This window comes from Cupressus sempervirens, chromosome 8 (assembly GCF_028749045.1).
Source record: "Cupressus sempervirens isolate cs-2001-9-10 chromosome 8, ASM2874904v1, whole genome shotgun sequence".
Classification (NCBI taxonomy): Eukaryota; Viridiplantae; Streptophyta; class Pinopsida; order Cupressales; family Cupressaceae; genus Cupressus; species Cupressus sempervirens.
In genome coordinates this window covers 772,989,234-773,013,792 of record NC_143125.1, presented here as the reverse complement: position 1 = coordinate 773,013,792, position 24,559 = coordinate 772,989,234, and the positions used below count along the sequence as shown (strand labels likewise).

Here is a 24,559-nt window from a genome sequence, read left to right as displayed (position 1 = left end):
ATACTCATTTGGCGGGTAGAACAAAATCATTATTTTCTCATATCTCCCTTCAAAAATGGTGAAAGACGATGAATTTCAGAGGAAAATGAATGGATTTCCGGTGAACAAATATATGCAAGGAAAACATGTCATTTGTGTATGATCTGGTGATCACCCACGCTTTAGAATGACCCTCGCTTACTATGCAGTGGCTTCCTGAGAGAAATGAAGAACGGTTTGGAAAATATTATTGTTTTCAGAGAATGATACTGGGGACTCACACTTTCCCTGCAAAGAACAAACCAAAGCTTGAGCCAGCATCTGAGTAGTTCCAGCGTCCCCACTAGGATAGCTAGTAGCAGATCTGGCAGTTGTATAGCTTCCAACCGGAGATCTAGGAGCACCAGTTTATCTCATCAATGACCTATAGAGTGCACCTGCATTACCACAATAAGCCCAACTATTTAATTCTGGAGTCGGTACAACTTCTTCTTGAGGATACCAAGTATGGTTTTAGGAGATATAAAGACAAACGCATCAAGTTTGTAGGATTTGGCTGTGACAATGACAAGGTAAGGTTTCCTTTTCCTTCTCTTTTGGTTTTAGTTCTAGAGGCTTGGCCATGTTATGGATGGGAAGGGGTTGGATTATTTTAGTGACAAAAGTTGAAGATTTGACCTATCATTTGGCGCAATAATTGATTTTCCCTACCACATGACCAAGTGTATTGGACCTAGGGTTTTGTCCACTTAAACATGATTAGCTTTCTAATGTGATTGGTTGGTGGTATTAATGCTAATGCTTGCTTTGGGGGAGGCTATAGATTTGGTTTAGATTGTGATTTAATGAGTTAAAGTTGAACTTTACAACATGAACCATTAGCTGAAACCATTGAATTACCCGTAAACCCACATTTAGCCCTTATTAGCCAAACTTGGCATTTTGACTCCACTAACATATTTTGAACTCAAATAGTATTTAAATGGCACTATTGGCCATGTTTACATCATTTAATGACCTTATAGTTCTGCATACACTTCATATTGGATCAGTCAAATGGCCCTGGTAATGCTTCTTGAGTTTCTAGTGCTCTGCATCAAATTTCCATCACTTGGGAAACAACCAATTTCTGAGCATTTATGTGCTCTTGTCTGGTGTCTCTTTGTAGACAATGAAAACTGATCATCTTTCCATACTTGCCTGAGAACCCTTAATTCTAATGCCATAGCACTTTAAAAATTAGAAATTTCCTTTCATATGTTATCTTTTCTTCTATCTTCTTCATGTTCCTTTCATATTTCTGCTTTCATATTAATGAAAACGTCAAACAAGATGTCACCACTTAAACCCATATCTACTCACAAAATTATTTCACATAATTTCAATGCCTCTCTAGCTTGTTTCTTATTAGCAACATATTACATGAACATGTTGTGTATTTAATCTCTTCATAAGGTTTACTTAATAAAGATCAACATGAATAGCCTTGCAAAATACTTGAAGGACTATTCGTAGTAAATTGTTAAAGCCTAATTCCTATCAATGATGAAGTTCTTCACTTCTTGTAAACTTCTAAGAGGCATACATCCAATTTCTTTTGTGTATTTTTTTAACCATGAACATACTTGGAGTATTTTGTTAACAAATGTTAAAGGTAATCAAGGAGAATGCACAAACAAAGGCTTATAAGGCTGATTTTGATAGTGAGTTATAAATTTGATCCTTTGGCTGTTGTTACTACATAAAAAATCATGTCAATAGGTTGATATAAGGTTAAATGTTTCTCTATTTTTTATTGAGTTCCTATGGTGAATTTGGTGGTCCAAGCACAAGATACTAAATGCTTGTCATTCCCTTGTGGTTGTACTATTATGTTGATTTACCAGGTTGTTGATTTGAATCATTATTTTATTGGTCCCTACTAATCAAGATCAAATGTTTTTCTAAGACCATGGTGTTCCCTTCATCAAGCCTTGTGAATATGAATAAAAACATAAGTTGGTTCTTGTTGTGTGTCAATAATTGAGTCACTAAATAGGAAATTGGGCCAATCATAAAGCTTATTCAATTTTCCTCTAAAAAAATCTAGAAAGATAATCACAAGACTAAGTAAAGTCAAAGACTTGTTATAATTTCTAGCCTAAAGAAAAATGGGAATGGTACTCAGAATACCCCAAAACTTGCTGCTATAATCAAAATAGTCTATGCATGTTGGCACTACATATTTGGAACCTCTACTTAAATAGTAACAGTTGGACATTACCTTCTCATAAGACTCTGTTTGTAATAACAACCTGCTAACTGTAAGTGATCTAGACATTGCTAGAAGTCTCTCAACGAAGATTGTATCTTCCCCATATATTTCATTACATGCTGACAACTAACACATGTTGTTCTCATGTGTGATGTAATGATACCCATTCTTCTTCACCATGTCACAACTTGGAGGATTTCCATAAGACTTTATCTCCATATTCACCACTTCATATTGCTCAGGAGAGTAATCTTTATCAATATCCTTGGTTCCACCAACAACTACCACATTTTTCTTCTTCAACTTTTTCCTCGCATAAACTGCAAGAATGATGAGATGAGCAGAGCTAGAGGATTATCACATAGAAATTGCTAGAAAGCATAAATCCATTGAGCCCACGTCAACTGTATGTTTTCAAGCCAATGGGAAAAGTGTTCTCCAAATGCGCCAAGCTCCACAATTTCCCCTTGCAATCCAATAATTTGATTTGGGGATTACAAAGGTTGTAGATCTGGATCTTGTCAAAACAAAATCCCAGGGCATTTAATGAGTTAAGAAGAAGAGAATACCAGAAAACTCAAGGTAGTGTTTATCCCTTCAAAATTTTACTTCATAATAGAGAGATAGATACATTACTCTCAAAACTCACTGGAAAATTACTGAGAATCATTCTTTTACTAAATTTCCACATCCTATTTCATTGAATTTGCCTACCTTTCAACCATAATAGGGTATATAAATACCTTTCAATTGGATACAACTAATTTAACCCTCCTTCTAAGGATGTTGAATGGTTTAAAAACTATTGACAACTTTCAATGCAAATGGTGTACAAGTTGTCAAGCAACTTTACAACTTCTTACAATTTTTGACATATAATTGATCTAATAACTAAATGAGTCCTATATTACTTCCAATGTGCCAAAAATGGGTTTAGATGGCCCAACATGGTATTTCCCTTTGTATTATAATCATTTGACCATTTTTACTTGTTGATAATTATAATGCAATTTTATCTTATTAGCCTAACAATATTACCCCAAATGGCTATAAATATCATCTAAATAATCAGAAAGACCTTATAACATCTCATTTTGATCTTAAGTACCTATGCAATCTAAGGATGAAAGTAGTCATACAATTTTAATGTGCTGCTGACTATCATCTTGCCAATTACTCAAGATGAATCATGAAAGTTAACATGCTCTAGACCAAGGACTCACTGGCCTTCCCTTTGAGGGAATTTATAGTAATTTTGTGCACACACAATGATGGTCAGGATAGAGGAAGAGTTATTTCTTTCCTTGTTGACCAGCTGAAACTCTACAATGGAAGTGAAGGAAGCAATAATAGTTTATTATCCTTGATGTCACATGTTTTGGCTTTACTTTTACATGAAGATAATGTAGCTTGTCAAGTGTCTTTTAAAAATGGTTTGTGAGTGCTTTTTTGGATGTTCTCTCTAACTTTTTCCCAGAAGAAGTTGAAATGGAGAAGATGCCAGAATCAAAATATGTGACAACATTTTTACTGGTTCTGGATCATATGGTTCAGGGCAAGCCAAAATCAAATTCTATTGTGTTGACTACTGATCGGTTGAAGAGGAGAGATGAAAGCCATCAGAATTCTAAAAATGTGGGTGATAACCGACATAAGATTCTAGAACATGCTCTTAGCAAGGGTGAAGGGTACATGACAAGTGAAGAGCAGAAAAGAGCAATTGACATTGTCTGCAATTTTATTCATATTCATTTTCCCTGTACTACCACACAATATCTTCTTTAACTCTATGCAAGGATAACAAGAGTCCATGCTATAATAGCATTGCACTTCCTTGAAAAGGGTGGATTGGCTGCATTGCTGAGCTTGCCAACTAAGTGCTTGTTTTCTGGATTTGACAATGTTTTAACTACTATCATTTGTCACATTCTTGAAGATCCACACACCCTTCAGCTAGCCATGGACTCTAAAATTTTCCACAATATCGTAGTAGCTTCAAGTCAAAACATTGGTGGAAGAGCGAGTCCTCACACTTTTCAATTAAACTTGGCTCCTATTATTTCAAGAGATCTTGTGGTTTTTTTATTTTGGTTGCATGAGAAGTTTTTCAGATTGAAATGCATGGAGAGAGGCCTTATGTTATTTCGCCAAAAGACTAAGAAAAGGAAAAGAGGAAAAGACAAAAAAGCTTTTGGAAAAAGATAAGCAGGTTACTGGGGATAAGGCCATTCAGGTTGAAAAGACCTTCCCTGTAAACTTAGGTAATGGATCTATTAAAATTTTTGATGTAAGAGGGAAAATTAAAAGTTATAAGGGATCATCCCATAACTTTGCAAGTGTGATTGAGAAACTTTTGGATGTAATCATTCAATTTTCCCCTGATGCTAAAGTTAATGTTGGAGGGAAATCTCAATATTTGGGTTCCTTGTATAGCCTTCGAAGATGCCTTAAACTGAGTTTGGTAAGGTCACTATTGACAGCTTTGCCAGATTGAAAGTTGGGATTATCATGATCCATTTTAAAATGAAAATCTATTGGAAGGATCTTTGAGCCTTGTTCTGAAGGATAAATATCAATATCCGCACACTGCAATAAACCATTAGTGCCTGCAAGCTTTGGCATTTCTAATGATATGCTAGAGCCTTGTCTCACCAGTGCCATTTGTAGTTTGAATATTCTATTTAATGAATCTCCAACATTTTTTGTAGGCCAGAGTCAGTGCCATTTGTAGCTTTAGACATTTCCAATAAAATAATAGAGTCCATGTTTAAGTAGGGTGATAAGCTGTCATCCTTGGTGAGCTCAGACAACTTCAAAGTAGTATCAAATTTATTGCATTTGATCTTGCAAGCCTCTAGTGGGAGAACAACCTGGTTCTCTTCTAAGATAGAATCCTTCATAGCTAAAAAAACTTTTTTCATGAGTACTACTTGCAACACAATTACCAATGCCCTCTAGAAACACAATGTTCAAGCCAAGAGATCTATCCTGGTCCTTTGTGAGCTCGGACATCTTTGATCAAGCATCTAATTGAGCAAGTTCCTACCCACAATCTTCTATTGGAAGATCATCCACAATCTGATCTGTAGTGGAATTATCCATGCCAAATGAAAGGGGATTGTCATCTACAAACAAGGTTTCAATGCAAGGAGATCTGTCATGATACTCTGTATTCTTGGCCATCTTTGAGGGGACATCCCCACTCTCATCTCTAGTAGAATCATCTATACTTTTTGTAAACATAGGTGTTTTCAATGAAATATTTTTTATCTCTACAGACAACTCCTTGAGGCAAGAAAATGCATCATCATCTGTTGAAAGCTCAGACATTCCTAGTTTACATGCCTCTGCTGGAAGGATATCAAAACACATATAACACAAGGTGAAACGCCAACACTATGTGTGTGTTCAACTTCAGAATTCTTCAATGTAGAAACAATCTTGTCTACAAATAAAGTATTCAGGAAAGGAGACCTGTCACCACTATTTTCTACATAAGAATCGTCTATTTGAGAAAGCTCATTCTTAGAAGCCTCTATTGGAAGGACCTCCTACACCCTGTGTGTAGTAGACTAAAGTACACCTGAGCAAGAAGAAATGTGTGTTCTTTAATGAGCTGCCAATGTCCTTAATAGATAAGATGTTCAAGCAAGGAGAAATATCTTGATCATTTATACACTTAGGCACATCTGGAGAAGCTTGAAGGTCATGATTATTAAGCTTACATGTTAGTAATGCATTGAAGTATGGGGTTCTTCAATGGGGTGTCAAAGATATTCAAGCAAGAAGAAAATGAGAAATCATCATCTTTTGTACCATTAGATATCTTTGATGGAGCATTTAATTCATAAAGTTCCATCTTGCAAGCCCCTGTCCTAGGATTCACTTCACTTTGTTCTATGGAAGAGTCATCCATAGTTGAATGAGGGACTATATTTGCATTTATTAGCTCATATTTCTTTGCTAGAGTACCCTCTCCAAACAATGTATCCAATAATAGGCACTCATCATGGCCTGGTTACAGAGATGGATGATTCAGAGGTCCAAAATGATCACAAAATAGAGATGTCCAAAATAGTGAAAGCCAGTGAAGGTAAAGATGATGAAAATGATAAGAATAGTGAAGTGCCAAAGATTTCAGTTGTTCTAGAAAGAACAATTTCTCAGTCTTATTTGTTTAGTCTTCCTAAGCCCAAGGTGAGCTGCTACTTCATTTTATGTAGATGATTTTATGTTTGGGATCTTCCCCTACTTTGGAACTTAGGAGGAAAGAAACTGATTTTTTCTAAATAGTTTATGATATCAAACAGTCTGAATATGGATCTATATAGTTTTATATGGGTATATAAATAAGTTGAGTAATAGCAATTGAGAATTTCAAAAGGAAGCTCAATCGCTTCTCTTCACACATTAGTTCATGAAACATACATATCAAATATTCTTCAACTTGTGATTCCATCAAAACATATATATCAAGTATATCTTGTATATATTAAGGGTTGTTTAGTTTTTTTCATTTTTTCTTTTTGAGACATGGTCAATAGCACTGTAGAAGTGATAATGAAATGTGTTTTTTTTTGTCAGGCATAGTGAAGGCAAGATGTTGGAAAGTGGGGAACTTTGTGGCTTGCTATGGAACTCTTCAAATCATATATGGAGATGTTGGAACTTCTCCCCTTTACACTTTTGCTTCTATTGATATTCCAAATCCAGGAGAAGTAGATATTTTGGGATATCTTAGCATCATATATTGGTCTATAACACTCATAGGCCTAATCAAGTATGTCTTAATTATTATCACAACAGATGACCACGGAGAAGGTAAGCAATGTGTATTCCGTCATGCTTTTGGATAAGAATGTGTATGAGTTTATTACTATCAGCGTTTCAAATAAATGATCTATCATCAAGATGAAAGAAAACATTGATATTGATAAACTCACACAATCTTACCCATCTCATCCAAAGCATAAATATAACTATTATCATTAAATATATATTTGGATATATTTGGATGATGGTATTCACAATAGGTGAAATTCTTTTTTAATGAGTATAATTCCAATTCCAATTTTCAATTTTGGTTTTATTCAGGGGGTAAATTTTCTCTGTATTCATTGTTATGTCAACATGTGAATGTGGGTCAGCAACCTGGCAATTGATTCCATCACTTAGCATCAGATTCAAACTTGAAATACTTCGAAAAATAAAATAATTTGAGGAATATCAACTCCAAGATAAAGGAAACACTTGAGAAGAGTGAAATGGCATAGAGAATTTTGCTTATTGTTGTGATGTTCGGCACTTGCATGGTGATAGACGATGGAGCCCTCACTCTTGCAATTTTAGGTTTTAAAACAATTCCTTCAATTCTCAATATCTTCGACATCATTTGTTCTTATTCTTTAGAAAAAGATAGAGGGTTCACAAAAATTATAATTTCATGGGGCCACTTATTGTTACTAATACTAACATGAAGCAATTAATCATAAAAAAAACCTAGAAAATAGTGAGTAGTTTTTTTGTGAACTACTTATTCAAAAAAGGAAAGGAAAAAATAGAGCAAATAGTATTTAGATCATTTAACCATAATTTCAAAGAGGTTGAGAGCACTGCTGCAACGGTGGGAGAAGAGATCTAATAGCCATTGAGCTAATTTCGCATATCTAGATCTTATAAATTGTAAGTAGAATTATGCCAATTTTTTAGTGTACAATTATAGTTGATTTTTTGTTGTACATTCATAAGTGATTCAAGAGCTTAAAGCTAAGGTTTCAGGGATTTTTGAATTTCTTTATAGAGGCCATGGAGTGCAAAGTTGTCCAAAAGTGTCACTTTAAACCTCGTCTGATACCCATTATGTTCCCTTCCAATAGCAACTCATCAAAATAAATAGTAATTTTAACACAAATGGACCAATCACAGAGAAATGATCAACTATCAGTACAACGATCAACTATTAGTACATGTGTTATTAGTTATTAATACATGTGTTATCATTATGTGAAACTTCTCAAAAGCTGTAATTAAGGGGTATCTATCATGAAATCCTCATGGTCATTAGACCCCCTGGCAGCACCAATTCATATTAGAAAACTATTAAATATGCAAAACTCTGCAAGAATTCATTTAAGAAAACTGTTAAATATGCAAAACTCTGCACTGCAATCTGCAACCTTTGTAAAGAGATACTACAACTAAGATATAAATTTACAGGGGTGTTAATGTCCCTGCTGTAGGTGGACAAGGTACTCACGTGAGGATAAAGATAAAGATTGTATTTTGAAATCAAATCTGAGTCAGTCGGTTGACGGTGAAGAGATTTGGCCAACTTAATCATATTTTTGAATCAGATTTCGTCTGACTGCTATGTCACTGACATACTTATCCTGGGAGAAATTATTACTTCAACAACTTTTAGGCTTCTGGTGACTAATTTTCTTGTGTTCCATTTAATTTGTTATGAAAGATCTCGATCCATTCCATGGGTTTATTTGGTTCTAAGATTTCCTTTTTTAATATATTTTGACTAGTGTTGTCAGCTGTTGAAGGAATTCAAGTACAGAACTCTAGTCTATTCGATGGTAAGATTCAAAAAAACCATTATACATGTACATTAATTGCATTTAATAGTTTTCCAGGGAGTGGAGATCCATAGAATAGTACACTGGTCACAAATATTTCTCATCATAAATGCAAAATTTGACGCACGTGCTGTTGTGGGTGTGCCAGTTGCCATTCTTCTACTACTCTTTCTTCAAAGATTTGGTAATAGTAAAGTTAGTTTTCTTTTCTCCCCTATAACAATTTCCTGGTTCATGACCAATCCCCTCATTGGAGTATACAACATTAGTAAATATTACCTGGCAGTATTCAAGGCAATCAGCCCTTATTACATAGTCCATTTCTTTGAAAAAAATGGCAAACATGGATGGGTGCTGCTGGGAGGAACTATCTTAGCAATAATAGGTTTGAGCCTAATTTTCATTTAATATAGTCTTGGCAAAGTTGTGTAGCTCAATAATCTTCATAGAATTCATATATAGTTGCTAAAGTTCTTGAAATAAGAAATAATTACAAAGAGAGGCTAAAAGAAATATGTTGTTTCATAATTTAAGCCAGGTTCTGAGGCTATGTTTGCAAACCAGGGGCATTTCAATAGGCCTTCTATTTCTTGGAATTTGAGTTATACAATGAATAAAATAGATCATTTTATCCCCTGTGCAGCTATTATTTATGATACTTTGTACCTCAGTTTGTACTTCATGATAGAAAACTTTTTTCTCTGTTATCTAATCAAATTTATATATCCTACAATGGGTGATGCTTGGATTTTGTAACTCATTCATATTGATTGCCCTTGAGTTACATGATTAATAACATGTGAGTTGAACAAAGTGACCTATAAATCATTTATATTGATGTCAACATAGCTCAATTTGTCAGGTAGAGCGGTGGAATCAGTCTTGAACTGTAATAGATTCTTCTTACAAATTACCATCTGCTACATATTATCAAATTGGAGACTTGAGTGTCCTAGTATATCCAACGATAATCTTAATGCAAACTCATTTCACTCTTAATTGTCTATAAGCATTTCCATGATCTTTGAGAAACAATTTTTCTATGTTTCCCTAACATGTCATACAGGAGAAGTAAATTAAATCATAGAAACATGTCAACTAAAAGATCTTTGTTCTACAATCGAGGAAAGAAGATGAGTGGTAATTTTAATCAATAGCAAAACCCTCAACAAATTGCTGAAAGAATTAAATATTTCCTCCTCCAAATTGACCATCTCCTTCAACTACAATGAGCCAAATACTTCAGAAAGATTGTTTATCTTGAAATGCCATCAAGTTTGCACAATGCTTGCTGATGTATGATAAACATTTTACAAAACTAACCATGTTAGTGGTATTTTATTTCTAGCACTGGTTGAGAAGATTGTATAACAGACACAGTCACACAAGAGATCCTTAAATATCTTTAATGATATCTTCCCTAGTTGGGGACAGTTTTTTCTTTAGACAAAATTCTGTTAAGTTTTGGGATTCATGATTGAATCTTGAAGGGTTCATGTGGATATGATAGAAGTCAGGGCCCTCAAAAATTGACCTCACAACAATAGTGGCTAAAATCTTCTTGGATAATATCCAAGTCCTTGAAAATTTTGTCCAACACTATTCTGCTACAGCTCACCCCTCTTATTAAGTCTTCAAAACAACAAAGCATCTAAAAGGGATCCTATATCAGACTAAATTTTCAATTGCACATAAAGTTATTATTTTTCCAACACAAGTGCTTATGCTTATTTGACGTAAAATATCCTATTGAACAGGACATTTATATAGGGTCTGAAAACCCTCTCCAAACCACACATGCAAATCACTATTAATTTGACTAAAAAGGGGTATTCCCCTAACCTATAACACACAAAATGCATCTTAAATATGCAAGTAAATGCAAAACATTCAGCAACCACTCCTCATTAATATTATCCAAGTGTTCAAGAAATGAACAGATTGTATAGTAAAAGTCTTAATGTCTGTATGCTTGATGTCTAGCTTAGTGGGCTATTAATGAAATCAGAAGAATGAAAGCACCACTTATAAACAGTCATCCCATCTAAATAAGCTCTACGGAACAAAATTTACCAGGACTTGCATCAAAACTTCATAACAGTCACGGTGTCATTCAAATAGTGAGAGGTTGCTCTTAAAGATCCCTTCTTTTGTCTGTTGCTTTTTTAGGCAAGTACTTCTCCTCTTTATGCTCCATCAAATGGCATTGGGGCTCTTCAAGTTCATTGCATCCTCTGGTCAGAGTATGATCATCTCACAAACATTTGGATCATTTACTTTATTTGTTGTGTTGATCCTAGGAAGATTTGTGATTTCTTGAGGTATAGTCTACATTTTACAACATTACACAATACAACTATTTAAATTGAAGCAAATGACTTCTCGCAATCTTGAACTTTTCGAAGAAATGTTTGATGTTATGATGTTTGTTCAATAGAGAATGTACACCCAACTGGTGGATTTGGGCATATTGGTGCTCCCCATTGTCTTACACCCAAAATGCCCTTGCCGTAAATGAATTTTTGGCTCCAAGTTGGAATAAAGTGAGTGAGGGAGGTCTTGGATTAATCATTAATGCTAGCAAGATTGCCAAACATTGGCAGCCAAGTAAATTCATTTAAATATTTCACTTACATGCAGTCAAGTGGTACTACTCATATAATGTACATTATTTATTCTAAATATTTCACTTTTACACAGTCTAATAGTTCTACCTCAAACAAGACATTGGGGCATGCGATAATAGAAGCTCGTGGTCTACTTGCTGAAGCTAGATTTTATTGGATTGGTATTGGAGCACTAATAGGATTCTGTGTATTTTTTAATATACCATTTACCTTGGCTTTAGCTTTCCTCAACCGTAACTCCATGATGCTATTAAAAGGTTAAATGTATTAGCATTTTCTCACTTTTTTTATTGAGATGGGAGATCTAATAGAACCTTTTCCATTTATAGCTTATGGGAAGTCATAGTGTGTACTATCTGAAGATGCAATTGAAGAGAAACATGTAAGCAGAACTGGAGAAAGCGGCCTTGGAGAGAAACTTGGGCTTGTAGATTCATTTGGAAAACACTTCAAAGGTAATTCACGAGCTTTCATGAAATCCTTTCAGTGTTTGTGAATATCTGAATCTACTCCTCAGTCCTAAATGCTGAATTTCTTTGTTTAGCTAAGGACAAAAACGTATATGAATCCTTCAAACCAGGGGTGCTTATAGCCTTGGTTGGAGTTAGTGGAGCAGGAAAAACTACATTGATGGATGTCTTGGCTGGGAGAAAAATAGGAGGCTACATAGAAGGAAGTATAAGCATCTCTAGATACCCTAAGAAACAACAAACATTTGCTTGTATCTTGGGTTACTGTGAACAAAATGACATCCAATCCCCAAACGTCACAGTCTATGAATCACTTTTGTACTCTGCATGGCTTCGCTTACCATGAGATGTTGATGAGAGAACTAGAATGGTGGGATCTTAAGTTCCTCTCCTTACATGCAGTGGTTTGCATAGACAGTCTTTCCTTTTTAAGAAATAAATAGCAGGTATTTTTGTTGATCTTTGTTGTAATGACTACAAATGTTTGTGCAAGAAGTGATGGAACTTGTGGAGCTTACTCCTCTGAGGGATGCTCTGATAGGGATTCCTGGGTTGACAGGCCTTTCTATGGAGCAGAGGAAAAGACTTACAATTGCAATAGAACTTATTGCTAACCCTTCCATAATCTTCATGGATGAGCCAATTTCAGGATTAGATGCTCATGCTGCAGCTATAGTAATGCGTACTGTGCGTAACACAGTGGATACTGGTTGTACACTAGTCTATACCATCCACCAACCCAACATTGATATCTTTGAATCTTTGGATGAGGTAAACACAACTATTTTCATGATCTATCTACACTCATAGACACCATAAATAGAAATGTTTCATATTGGATCCAATAAACTTCATAGCTTTTCCTCCCTAAGGAAAATTGGAGTGCAAATATCTGAAGTAAGGTAGGTCTATTCTAAATTCTAATGAATTGTAGAGATTCATTACAACATCTTGCTGAACTGCAGCTCTTACTTATGAAAAGAGGCAGCCAAGTGATATATGCAGGACCATTGGGTTGGCATTCCCATAAGCTTATTGAATATTTTGAGGTACATTTGGCATTTTTATTCATTTTATGGTTTCTTGGGACATATACTGATCAATACGTGGTGCATGCCATTGTCCAGTTTTCCACTTAGCAGAAAGGAATAATGTCATTTATTTTTGTGTCATTAATTAGTCTGACTCCTGCTATAAGAAACAATTACAAAGAGAGGCTAAAGAAATCTATTGTTTCATAATTTAAACCAGGTTCTGAGGCTATGTTTGCTGACCTAGGGCATTTCAATAGGCCTTCTACTTCTGGATTGATTTGTGTAAGAATTTTTATCATTAATTTCTCAGATCATGCTACATGATCCATCGTCGCAATACAAGAAATCAAAAAAAAATATTCTTCTTTTGATCTCTTCCATCCTGATTATGGATCATGTAATTGCTCTCTTTTTGATCTTTTGTACACTATCATAGTGTGATCCAAAATGTTGATGACAAATAATCTTCCATAATTAAATTCAGAAATCTCATAATAAACTATTACTAATCCAATTTATTACTTGGTTTCTGTTTAATGACAAAATCAGAGTTTTGTATTGCAGATTGCTTTCTCTAGTATTGTCTACCCTGCTCTGATGATGACATACTCAAGGCAAGCAACTTATTTGATCAAGAACCCTGATGATATTAGTCATACATTCTACAGTTCATTACCAAAACCTGAATATTGGCCAATGTTTGTTCTTGCTACTTCAGCAGCCATTGTTTCCAGTTAGGCAGTAATTCCCAAGGTAGGATTCTTGGATATTCTTACCGTAGGTGTTGCCACTTGAAGAACCAACTTGGAAACCCAAAAGAATTGCAAGGTAGAGAAACATTATTATATAGTTGATTTCTTGGAGTAGATTCGACCCTCTTTTGTTTGTGAGGTTTGAACAATCTTCACTTGCGGGAAGCAACTGAGACCATGGATTGTTTTATGATTGAGAAGGTTGCAGAAATTAGTGCCTATCTCTAACCCTAACTCTACCCTAACTCTACCCCTACCCCTAAGCCTAATGCTATATATAACCCTAACCCTATATATAACCATAACCCTAATCATCTTACTAGGATACTAACTGCGTTGGCCTTTCTCTCTTCAGCTTTTTACTGAGTTGTTCCTTCGTGGTTACAAGTGTGGACAACTCCCCAAAGTCATTGAAGAGGAAGATTTTAACTTTTTTGTGCTTCTAATTTGCAACAACAAAATGATGATGATTTTTTTGATGGTTGATTATTTATGTTCACACGATTGCTTTTGAGCCGAAACATTGATATGGTGGTGTATTTTGGCATTTAGTAATGTCAATTGGACTAAGACATTGATAGATGTGGCAATATATTTTGCTATGTTGCTTTGATATTAGCATAGTGGTGTATAAAATTATTTGCTGCTGCAGGGGGGATCAAACATGGATCTCCAAGATGAGAACATTATGGACTTGCCATTTGAGCACAACCCCATTGACACTCTTTGATCCCATTTCATTTAATTGCAATTTTACATAATTTTCTATTTTTCTTTTTGCATTTGTCTTGGTTGTTTGAAATTTACTTTCAGATTTTATAGCAAAGATATGCGATGCTACGTATTGGTTTCACATTTTTATTACTTAATAGTACAATATAACATTTTTAATCTCGAGGTTGAGAAATGTGCATGATTCTATTACAAGTTACAACGTATTATATATCCTTATTTTTTAGGACTACTATGACATGATCACATGCTTTGCAAGTACAATGCAGTTTTGAAATAGGAAATTTCTTTTAGCATATTGGCAAAAATGGAAATATGGATGGTGATAACTTTTTTGTTTGGGTAACCAGGTTCTGTGTCAAATTTTCTCATATTTGTGCTAATACTTTTCTTCTGAAATAGCTTGAAGGAGTTATGAAAAATTTGACCACTTTTGGGGACCATGAAAAGATATCAGCAATAATCAATGTGCTTACACATGAATTTTCTCTCTCCTCAAGCAAATCACATAAAGGTATATGACAGAGCCTTATGCACTTGTATCGAAAATGCACTTGGACACAATTAACAGTAAATGCATAATACAAATGCAGACATGCCAAGATTGCATCATTCTAATCTTTACTCTTACTCTTATGTGAACAAGGCACTTTTTGCACAAAATAATCAATGTTTTTTCATAAGTGGTGGTAAAAATACACTTTTTAATATTAATACGACAACACATTTGGTGTACGTAGGGTGGCTTCATAGGGCTGACTGCAGCAACTATTGGTTTGGCATTAGAAGTTGCTCAACATCTTGAGGTGAGTGTAGCTTATGATGTTTAACACATTTTCCTTTGTTTTGTATGAGAAGATAGGAAGTCAACAGGCATACAATTTGAGAAGCATCAACCAAAATAATTACTAAGACATGATTGTTTTGTTAATTTGTGCTAATCGATAAGTAATGTGCTAAATGAATTGATCATGTGGTCCAACTCTATATCTTTATTGAGTAGCATGAAGTTTGAACTGCTTTTGTTTTGTATGACCATTTTTCAAGCAGTGGTAAATTACTTATTGAAGTAATCATTGCAAATTAGTAGTTAATTGACAATGATTAAATTTACTAGGGTGATGTATTGCAGATAGGTATAATGTAGACCTAAGTCACAAGGTACAAATCCGAGTCCAGGTTTGTCAACAATAAAATTAGAATGAAGTTCAGCAAGGGGTAAAATTTGTTAAAAAATTTGGCATTAAATTCACCTTTAATAATTCTTTTTAAAATAGAAATATTGCATCCACAATATTTTCAAAATAAATATAACTTTATTTTTGACTTTTAAAACAAAATATAAAAGTACTAGATTTTATTCAAATAGAAAATATTATATAGTTACCATGAATTTTTTTATTATTGAAACTAAAACAAGAGATACGCAATTTAATTCTACCTAAAAAGTAGATGGTCAATAAGTTAAATTAAATAATACAAAAGTGATAAATCCAAATATATTGATTTTTTTCGACCCAGAAGACAACCCAAGTTGTGAACATCATATTGATATCTTAAAAACTTACATCCAAAAGGGTTGCCCAGTGACCATTTATTGTTTTCCATTCAGACAGTATATCCTACAATCAGAAACTTATACAATTTCATATACCCATCTAACTATGAGTATAATATTCTACATACTGCCATAGATAGTATGGCCCACATATCCATTTCATAGAGTTGCATGTATCATTTCATTTACTGTTATGGACTTTATGACAAAATGTCCATACTGATTACAAGGACCTAAAGATAGAACTTGTCAACAAAACCATTACATTATAAATATTTTCCTGTATAATCTTCATGCCAGAGCTTAGCAACCCCAAAAACATCAAGGTGAAGCTACAAAAGCATTAAAAAAGGGGCCACCATGTAGCTTACTCCTCATAGAATGCCTCTGGATTGGAGACTTTAGCAAAGTCATCTAGCCGCTTGAAACTAGGCTTGACATTGATATACTTCCACTTCCCCAACTAGAAAGTTTTATTTGTGAATGATCCTACAAGTGCCACAACTCCCAAATGATAATAGAAGAGCCAAGATTCCATATGCATCCAAAGAATGACATTACTTTTGATATGTAGAATATCATTAGTTAGAGCACTAAAGGGCCACAACTCTAGAATGATAATAGAAGGGCCAAGATTCCAGATGCATCCAAAGACTAACATTACTTTTGATACATAGAATATCATTAGTTAGAGCACTCTGCCATGCTAATTTTAGCAAAAAACCATTGCCAATACGTTTGAGTTTATTGACTACCATGTAATAATTGATCCAATCCCTCTCTGATATTCGCAAAGAACACTCTTGGAAGGCCCTTAAAATCCAAGATTATGGAACTGGTTTGCAATTTAGATCCTTTTCTATAGGTTGGCCCAAGAAAAGATGTATGCTTTTGGCAATCAGTGATGCAGAGCCACACCTTGGAAAACTCAGGAGGAATCAGTCACTCAACTAAGTTGCTTCAAGGGGCATCTATAACCTTCAGGATCACACACTAAAATCATATTCAAAACAAAACTTTGAAAATGAATCCTCCAAAATATCTTTTCCATCCACTAAATCCATTAAACAAAACTCTTAAAACAAATTGCCCAGAAAATACATTCTTGCTGCCTCCTGGATAGACCTGCACTCAGACATGAATAACTTTCGAACCAGAAAATATTTACTCAATCTAACCATTGATATTTTGCACAACTAGATTTTAAACAACATATAAAAATTTGAGAGAAATCCAATGGTTCAAACTTGAGATATTGACCACGCAACAGAGTATATTTTTCTGCAAAACATTTCTTCGTGCTGTCTCTAGATAGACCTGCACTCAAATATGAATAACTTTTGAACCAAATCAAAATTCTTCGATCGCCTTGGTGAAGATGGGCACAATTAGGCCTACAACAACATATCCAAAGCTCATCAAAATCCAACAGTGCATTTGGGAGATATTAGCCACGCACTGAGACTAATTTTAGCAAACATACTGAATTCGACCCAAAACTAACACTTGTCTCTTTCCCTTTTTTCCTCTCTAAAAATTGACTCCCTAAATAAAGAATATGAAACGTCCCTATCCAAGAATAGGATAAGAAATCGAAAACCGCCAACTACCTATTATTGGAATCTGACAATCATTAAAACTATTCTAATTTAAAGAATCTACACCCGGTCCTAGGTGGCTATATCTGGAGAGCTCATTGAACTGCTACTCTAGGTATGCCACCACATATAGGACGTTTATTGAAAATATTAAATTTAAAACATACAAAAGATAAACCTTTATTCTATTTCCCGCTCTGCTACTGCAACATACTCCCCTGTAGAATGAATCTCAAGTCCTCTTGAGATGATGTGTTGTAGAAATGAGTCTCATTCTTCTTTCGAACTTTCCAATTTCTTTGAACTAGGATGAGCATATCTACAAGAAAAACAAAGATAATGTCCAACTTCTCCACATTGTAGCTTTGATTCTTTAATGCTGTAAATGTCACAGAAAATTCTCCAGCATGATTCACTATACATGAAATCTGCATTCCTGCATAAACATTATTAGAAGAAAACATATCATTAGCATTAAGATTATTCGAGTTCTCTTTTTGAATATGAGCTTCCTTATACATCATGTAATGTGCATCATATCTATCTTCATCAATAGTAACCATAAACTTATCTGCTTCTTGACTATCAACCAGTTTCACATCTTGAATCTTAAGAATCGTATTTATCTCTTCTTCCTTTATTAAACATTTATCATCATCTTGATCTTATGTAGTAATCTCACTTTCAAATATCTCTTTCTTATTACAACTTTGCTCAAGAACAATAACAATATTGCACTCTTTCCTTTCTTCTTCAAGCTGAGTTTCCATACTACCGCCATGCCTTTTCCATTCTCCCACAATGGCTGCAAATTTTTCCCATAAATCAGATTCTTCTTTAGAACTTGCTATTACACATTCTTTAGCTTCATCTTCATGCCATTCCTCTTGACATTTTTCTTCATTATACATATTTAAGGCTTCATTAGTTGCCTCCAAAATCTTTTCCATAGGAGTACCTTCCAGCATTGTACTTTTCTCTATTTTCAAAGGACATGTTACTGTTCCAACCACAAATTGTTCACACTCAAATCCCATAGGACTTGTCTCATTACTGCTCTCACCAATAGTTACTTGCTGCACTTCTTCTTTCTACATTTTATTTTTTCTCAACTTAGCTTCATTCTCTTCAAGTTTCCTTCTCAAATTGTTTATCTCCTCTTCTATCTTGCTTAGCTCTTCTCTTTCTTTTCTCCTTTCTTCTTTATCTCTTTTCTTCTTTTCCTCTATCTCCTTCTGTTTAGAATCCTTTCTCTGTCGATACCTTCTAAAAAGATACAATAAAGCTGCTTCTTCTTGTCCCATCATTCCTTAGCTAGGTTATTTTCTTCTTATCTAGTCTCTTGGACTTCTTCTCAGAGTATTTCTCTCAATCTTTCACAATCACACAAACATATACACAACTACTTTTTCGCAAACCTTTTGCTGAGCTCTGATACCAAAAATGATGCAGAGCCACACCTTGGAAAACTCAGGAGGAATCAGTCACTCAACTAAGTTGCTTCAAGGGGCATCTACAACCTTCAGGATCACACACTAAAATCATATTCAAAACAAAACTTTGAAAATAAATCCTCCAAAATATCTTTTCCATCCACTAAATCCATTAAACAAAACTCTTAAAACAAATTGCCCAGAAAATACATTCTTGCTGCCTCCTGGATAGACCTGCACTCAGACATGAATAACTTTCGAACCAGAAAAGATTTACTCAATCCAACCATTGATATTTTGAACAACTAGATTTTAAACAACATATAAAAATTTGAGAGAAATCCAATGGTTCAAACTTGAGATATTGACCACGCAACATAGTACATTTTTCTGCAAAACATTTCTTCGTGCTGTCTCTAGATAGACCTGCACTCAAACATGAATAACTTTTGAACCAGATCAAAACTCTTAGATCTCCTTGGTGAAGATGGGCGCAATTAGGCCTACAACAACATATCCAAAGCTCATCAAAATCCAACAGTGCATTTGGGAGATATTAGCCACACATTGAGACTAATTTTAGCAAACATACTGAATCCGACCCAAAACTAACACTTGTCTCTTTCCCTTTTTTCCTCTCTAAAAATTGACTCCCTAAATAAAGAATATGAAACGTCCCTATCCAAGAATAGGATAAGAAATTGAAAACCGCTAACTACCTATTATTGGAATCTGACAATCATTAAAACTATTCTAATTTAAAGAATCTACACCCGGTCCTAGGTGGCTATATCTGGAGAGCTCATCGAACTGCTACTCTAGGTATGCCACCACATATAGGACGTTTATTGAAAATATTAAATTCAAAACATACAAAAAATAAACCTTTATTCTATTTCCTGCTTTGCTACTGCAGCAATCAGATTTTACTCTAGCAACCATGATGTCCCACATCTAAATAATGCTTTTCTATCTATCCTTGGTGTTATAGTATCCCAACTTTGATCCATTCCAAATAATGTTGTCATCTCATTGTCTCAATGAAATAGATCTTTTATTTAAATTACTTAGTATTACATCCACCTCTTATACTGATACTGAAGGATGAGAGTTTTTCCATTGCCATCCTAGAGAGAAATCACTGTTTACTACTGAGATATAATCCTCAACTCTACCTTTGCACCTCCTGGTCAAGAAATTTTTAATTCGTCTATGACCAAGAGAGTCCAAACTAGGCTGCCCTACCAAAGGCTCCTTCCATGACTTGAATTTTTCCCTTTTGTGAACATCTCAGGATAACTGGGTTGATATCACTGATCGACATATTTGCATAAAGTTCCATATCCTTGAACCTTTGGGAGCATCTGTAATAGAAAGGATTTGTTCACTCTCTTTGCCCCTTAGATATTTGAATTGTAGAATCTTTAGCCCATTTCTTGTTTGGATCCTTCAACATTCTCCATATCATTTTCGCTCCCAATGGTTTGTTCCAAGCAAATAGATTTCCAATCCCTGCTCCTCTCTCTTCTTTTGCTTTGCTAATCTTATCCCAGGCTAGTAATGCTATAGTTTTCTTCTCTTCTGCACCTAGCTTGAAAAATCTTCTAAATTGTTGATTGACATTCCATCCCACCCCAATAGGTAGAGCAATACATGAGAGGAGGTAAATAGGCATAGCTAACAATACATCTTTACGTCTTTGATCATAATTAGTCTACCTGACCAACACAACCATCTCCCTTTCCAGGAGGCTGATTTAATCTATGATATCTGCTCAAGCAGATCCCATCACCTTTATGTTCTCAATCCTTTTTCCAATGAAAGTCTAAAAAATAAACAAGGGAGATGTCCTTTCTTATAATTTAGGATTCTCAAAATTTCATTGTGTGAGATATTTAAAAGGAAAACTTTTGATTTATTTTTATTTACTTCTTGTCTAGAGGCCAAAGAGTATTTCTGCAGAATAGTATTCAAATATTAGGCTTTCCTTCTTTTGGCAATCCCAAAAACCATAGTGTTATCAGAAAATGGTCAATTAGTAATTGGTGGAACCAGACTAGTCACTTTAATGCCTTTTATTTTGCCTATGTGCATCTCCTTTTTTATTGTTCTTCCCAAATTTTTTGCTAGGATGATAGATATGTGGATAGAGTAACTTCTTGCCTTAATCCTGTGGAAACTTCAAAAAAGCGTTCAGGAGATCTATTTATCAAGACCAAAAATCTTGGTGTAGATATGCAATTGAATATCTGATTGAGCCACCTTTTTTTGAAGTCAAAAGCCTCCATAGCTTTGATAAGGAAGCGTTAATCTACCCTATCATAGGCCTTCCTTATATCCAATTTGATTATCATGCATTCTTTCTTAGTTTGTTGGATGGGATGGACCACTTTCTGCAATAATAACTCCATCTAAAATATATCTAAATATATCTGCTTGTCACAAATCCAGTTTGCTCATCTGAGATTATGCCATCTATGACTTTTTAATGCCTCTTAGTCATATCTTTAGAAATCACTTGGTAAATGGTATTGCATAAAGATATTTGCCTATAGCAATCTGATGTGGAAGCCCTCTCTTTTTTTGGAATCAGGGTAATTGATTTATTGCTAATTTCTTCAATGAAATTCCTAGCTTTCCATGTTGCTTCAATAGTCTTGGTCATTTTATCTCCTATTATTTTCTAGAACCTTTGGGAGAATATTGCTAGAATCCATTGAGTTTGGATGATTTATTTGGTTGCATCTAAAATAGGGCAGATTTCAACTTTTCATGACCAATTGCTTCATCTATATCATGTTACTTTGATCTTTTTAAATTATCTTTGCAATGTTAAGGAGTTTTATTGTGCTCTTATCCTCAAGTCTTCTTCGTTATTCGATTTTTTTTGAAAAACCCCAAAGCTGCTCTAAAAATCTCCTTGGGTCATCAATAGTATCTCCATTTGAAGATTTTAAAATTGCGTTATTATATATGATTCTTCTTTGTTTGGTACTATTGTGGAAGAATTTTGCATTTCTGTCATTTTCCATAATCCACGTCTTTTTTGAATTCTACCTCCAGATGATCTTTTCCTTGGATAAAATACTTCAATATTTCTCCATCTATTTCTTTTCTCTTATATAGCTGTCTTGATTCATTCTATGCTCAATGACTTTTCATTCAAGATGTTGAATTTCTCTTCTAATACAGATTTCTCCTCAAAAATATTTTTTGAATTGTTGACAATTCCAATTTTTGAATTTCTGTTAAGTGGTTTTAGCTTTACTGTGAAACAAAAATGCTTAGAAGTTAGAAACCATTGGTTTTTCCTCTTTCCAACATTTTTCCACCAAGAGAAGTTTAGGGCTCTATGCCACATATGCGTAAACTTAAAGGGGCATCTACGTGGACTTTTATCTCTAAGCTGATAGGAAATTGGTCTGATCCATTGATGGCCTCTATGGATCCTTTAAAGGTAATGGGGAAAGATACTAGATCTCCAAGGAAGAAAAAATGTAAGTTTTTTTTTAAATATTACTAAATCCTAGTTGTCTACTGGTCCATGTAAAGGTTCCGTTGGGAACCAATTTCTATCAAATGATTTTTATTTAACCACTTCCTGAAATCTTTTTGATTTTGTAATTGAAACTTACACCCCCCCTCTTTTATTAGAGATGTCCAGAATGACATTAAAGTCCCCTCCCAAGAAAACTATTGAATCAGAATGAGCACCCAGGATGGCATCTACGGTAGTCCAACCAGTCCATTCTATGGATTCGAAAAGTGAAGCCCTCATACCATGAATATCAAGTAGGGGACATTGTATATTGGAGCCAACTGATATTAATACTTAGCTCTTCATGAGAAATACAATACTTAGCTCCTTTTGAGCATTAACAGTCAGATAACAACTTAGAAATTCCCACTAGAAGTCACATGGTGGAAGACCCAGAGTCATTGAATAGATTTCCATCTTGGATGCCACTTTGAGTATTTGAACCACAATGAGAATATTAGATTTTTTAGAATATATTTTGATACTATAAAATTGGAGAAACAATTTTGTAAATATGTAAATTACAATTTGACAACAAAATTTTCTTGTGAGAATACTTTAAACAATTGGCCTATAGTATATTTTATGTTGGCTCTTTGTGCCTTCTACTTTTATTTTTCCTATTGAACAGATTGAATGTTGTTTAACAAGTTTCAGCTTGCTCATTTACTATTCCACAATTTTGCTCATTGTACCTGCGCACTAAAGCATTGCTTTTAAAGTTGAATTTTTTCTTAGTGGCTTGGCATCATATAACATCACTCTATTGGTCTTCAGATATTTCCACAATTTTGAATATGATATGATCTCTTTGTCTTGAATCAGAAAATTGTTCCTCCTGTTCTCAACTCTTTCACTGATCAAGACAATAGAGTCGGTTATTATGCCTGTGAAGCCCTCTATAATATAGCAAAGGTATTCACTGTACTAGTGAGCTTCAGTGAAGCTAGATTTATACTTGATATTCTTAAAAGTATTATCTTTTTATGCTTATGATTTCAATAGTTTTACAAGAAAATATATTGAACTTGATGCATACAGGTTGCAAGGGGAGAGTTTATCTTCTTCTTTAACCAAATTTTTTATGCACTATGCAAACTCTCAGCTAACTCAGATGTTAATGTGCAAAGTGTTGCACATCTTTTAGACCACTTTGTCAAAGTGAGAAACTATAGGAGCACAATATGAAATAGTATTGAACGTATCTTTTTTTGGCTTCTTTACACAACGTATTGGATAATAAAGTTACATTTGAATTTACTCTTGTAGGATATTCTTACAGATTGTGACCATAAAGTGAGCAATTGAAGTAGTAGTTATCCTTATTTTGATTTTAATATGAAATATGTTTTGAGCATATCATTTTCTTTCTTTCTTTATATAATGTATTGGATCTTTAAGCTACATTTGATTGTGACCAGTTCAGGTATACTACTTGTCTCTTTTAAGATTAATGAATACTTGTAAGGATTAGGATTCTTTCATTCTAATACCATCGTGGAAAGCACTTTTTTCTTTCATTGATATTTGGTACTACACATATTTGTTTTGAAAACAAGGGCTATGGCAAAAAGTGGCAGACACCACAACAACACTTGGTGTAGACCCACATGAATCATTACATTCTAGTTTGGATTTTCCTTTAGGTCTAACAAACCTGGGTGTAGCATGTTATGCTAATAACATACTTCAATGCCTTTACATGAATACAACATTTAGAAATGGTTTCTTTTCTGCCAAGCTTGAACTTTTGCAAGAACGACCAGTTTTATGCCAACTTTCATGACTATTTTCACAGCTGCATTTGGGCAAGAAGGTTGCAGTAGACTCAGTTGCATTTACAAGAACGTTGGAACTAGATAATGGACTCCAATATGATAGTCATGAATTTTTGACATTACTTCTCTCTTTATTGGAACAATTTCTTAGTCACTTAAAAGTTTGTCAAGCAAAAACTGTGGTGCAGGATTTGTTTCGTGGAAGTCTCTCACATGTAACTC

The 24,559-nt window shown here is 34.4% G+C and overlaps 1 protein-coding gene across 2 annotated transcripts; it reads left to right on the top strand.

The window, feature by feature from the left end:
- Positions 1–23,916, top strand: LOC149544695 (protein VAC14 homolog). 2 transcript variants are annotated; one of them, XM_089795276.1, is made up of 6 exons: positions 1–551; positions 6,818–7,054; positions 14,835–14,946; positions 15,173–15,238; positions 23,385–23,474; positions 23,601–23,916. In XM_089795276.1, exons 3-6 carry the CDS (start codon positions 14,899–14,901, stop codon positions 23,745–23,747), a joined length of 351 nt encoding a protein of 116 aa, XP_089651402.1. In that variant the 5' UTR covers positions 1–551; positions 6,818–7,054; positions 14,835–14,898; the 3' UTR covers positions 23,748–23,916. The 2 variants fall into 2 exon arrangements, with proteins under 2 accessions (XP_089651402.1, XP_089651403.1); XM_089795277.1 differs by lacking the exon at positions 6,818–7,054 and having other exon boundaries at positions 19–551.
- The last annotated feature ends 643 nt before the right edge of the window (positions 23,917–24,559 follow it).

Excerpts from the sequence above, each read along its gene's own strand:
- LOC149544695 (XM_089795276.1), top strand. The coding sequence starts at position 14,899 with ATGTGCTTACACATGAATTTTCTCTCTCCTCAAGCAAATCACATAAAG. Across the intron at positions 14,947-15,172 it reads CTCAAGCAAATCACATAAAG|GGTGGCTTCATAGGGCTGAC; the intron begins GTATATGACAGA and ends TGGTGTACGTAG. Across the intron at positions 15,239-23,384 it reads AAGTTGCTCAACATCTTGAG|AAAATTGTTCCTCCTGTTCT; the intron begins GTGAGTGTAGCT and ends GTCTTGAATCAG.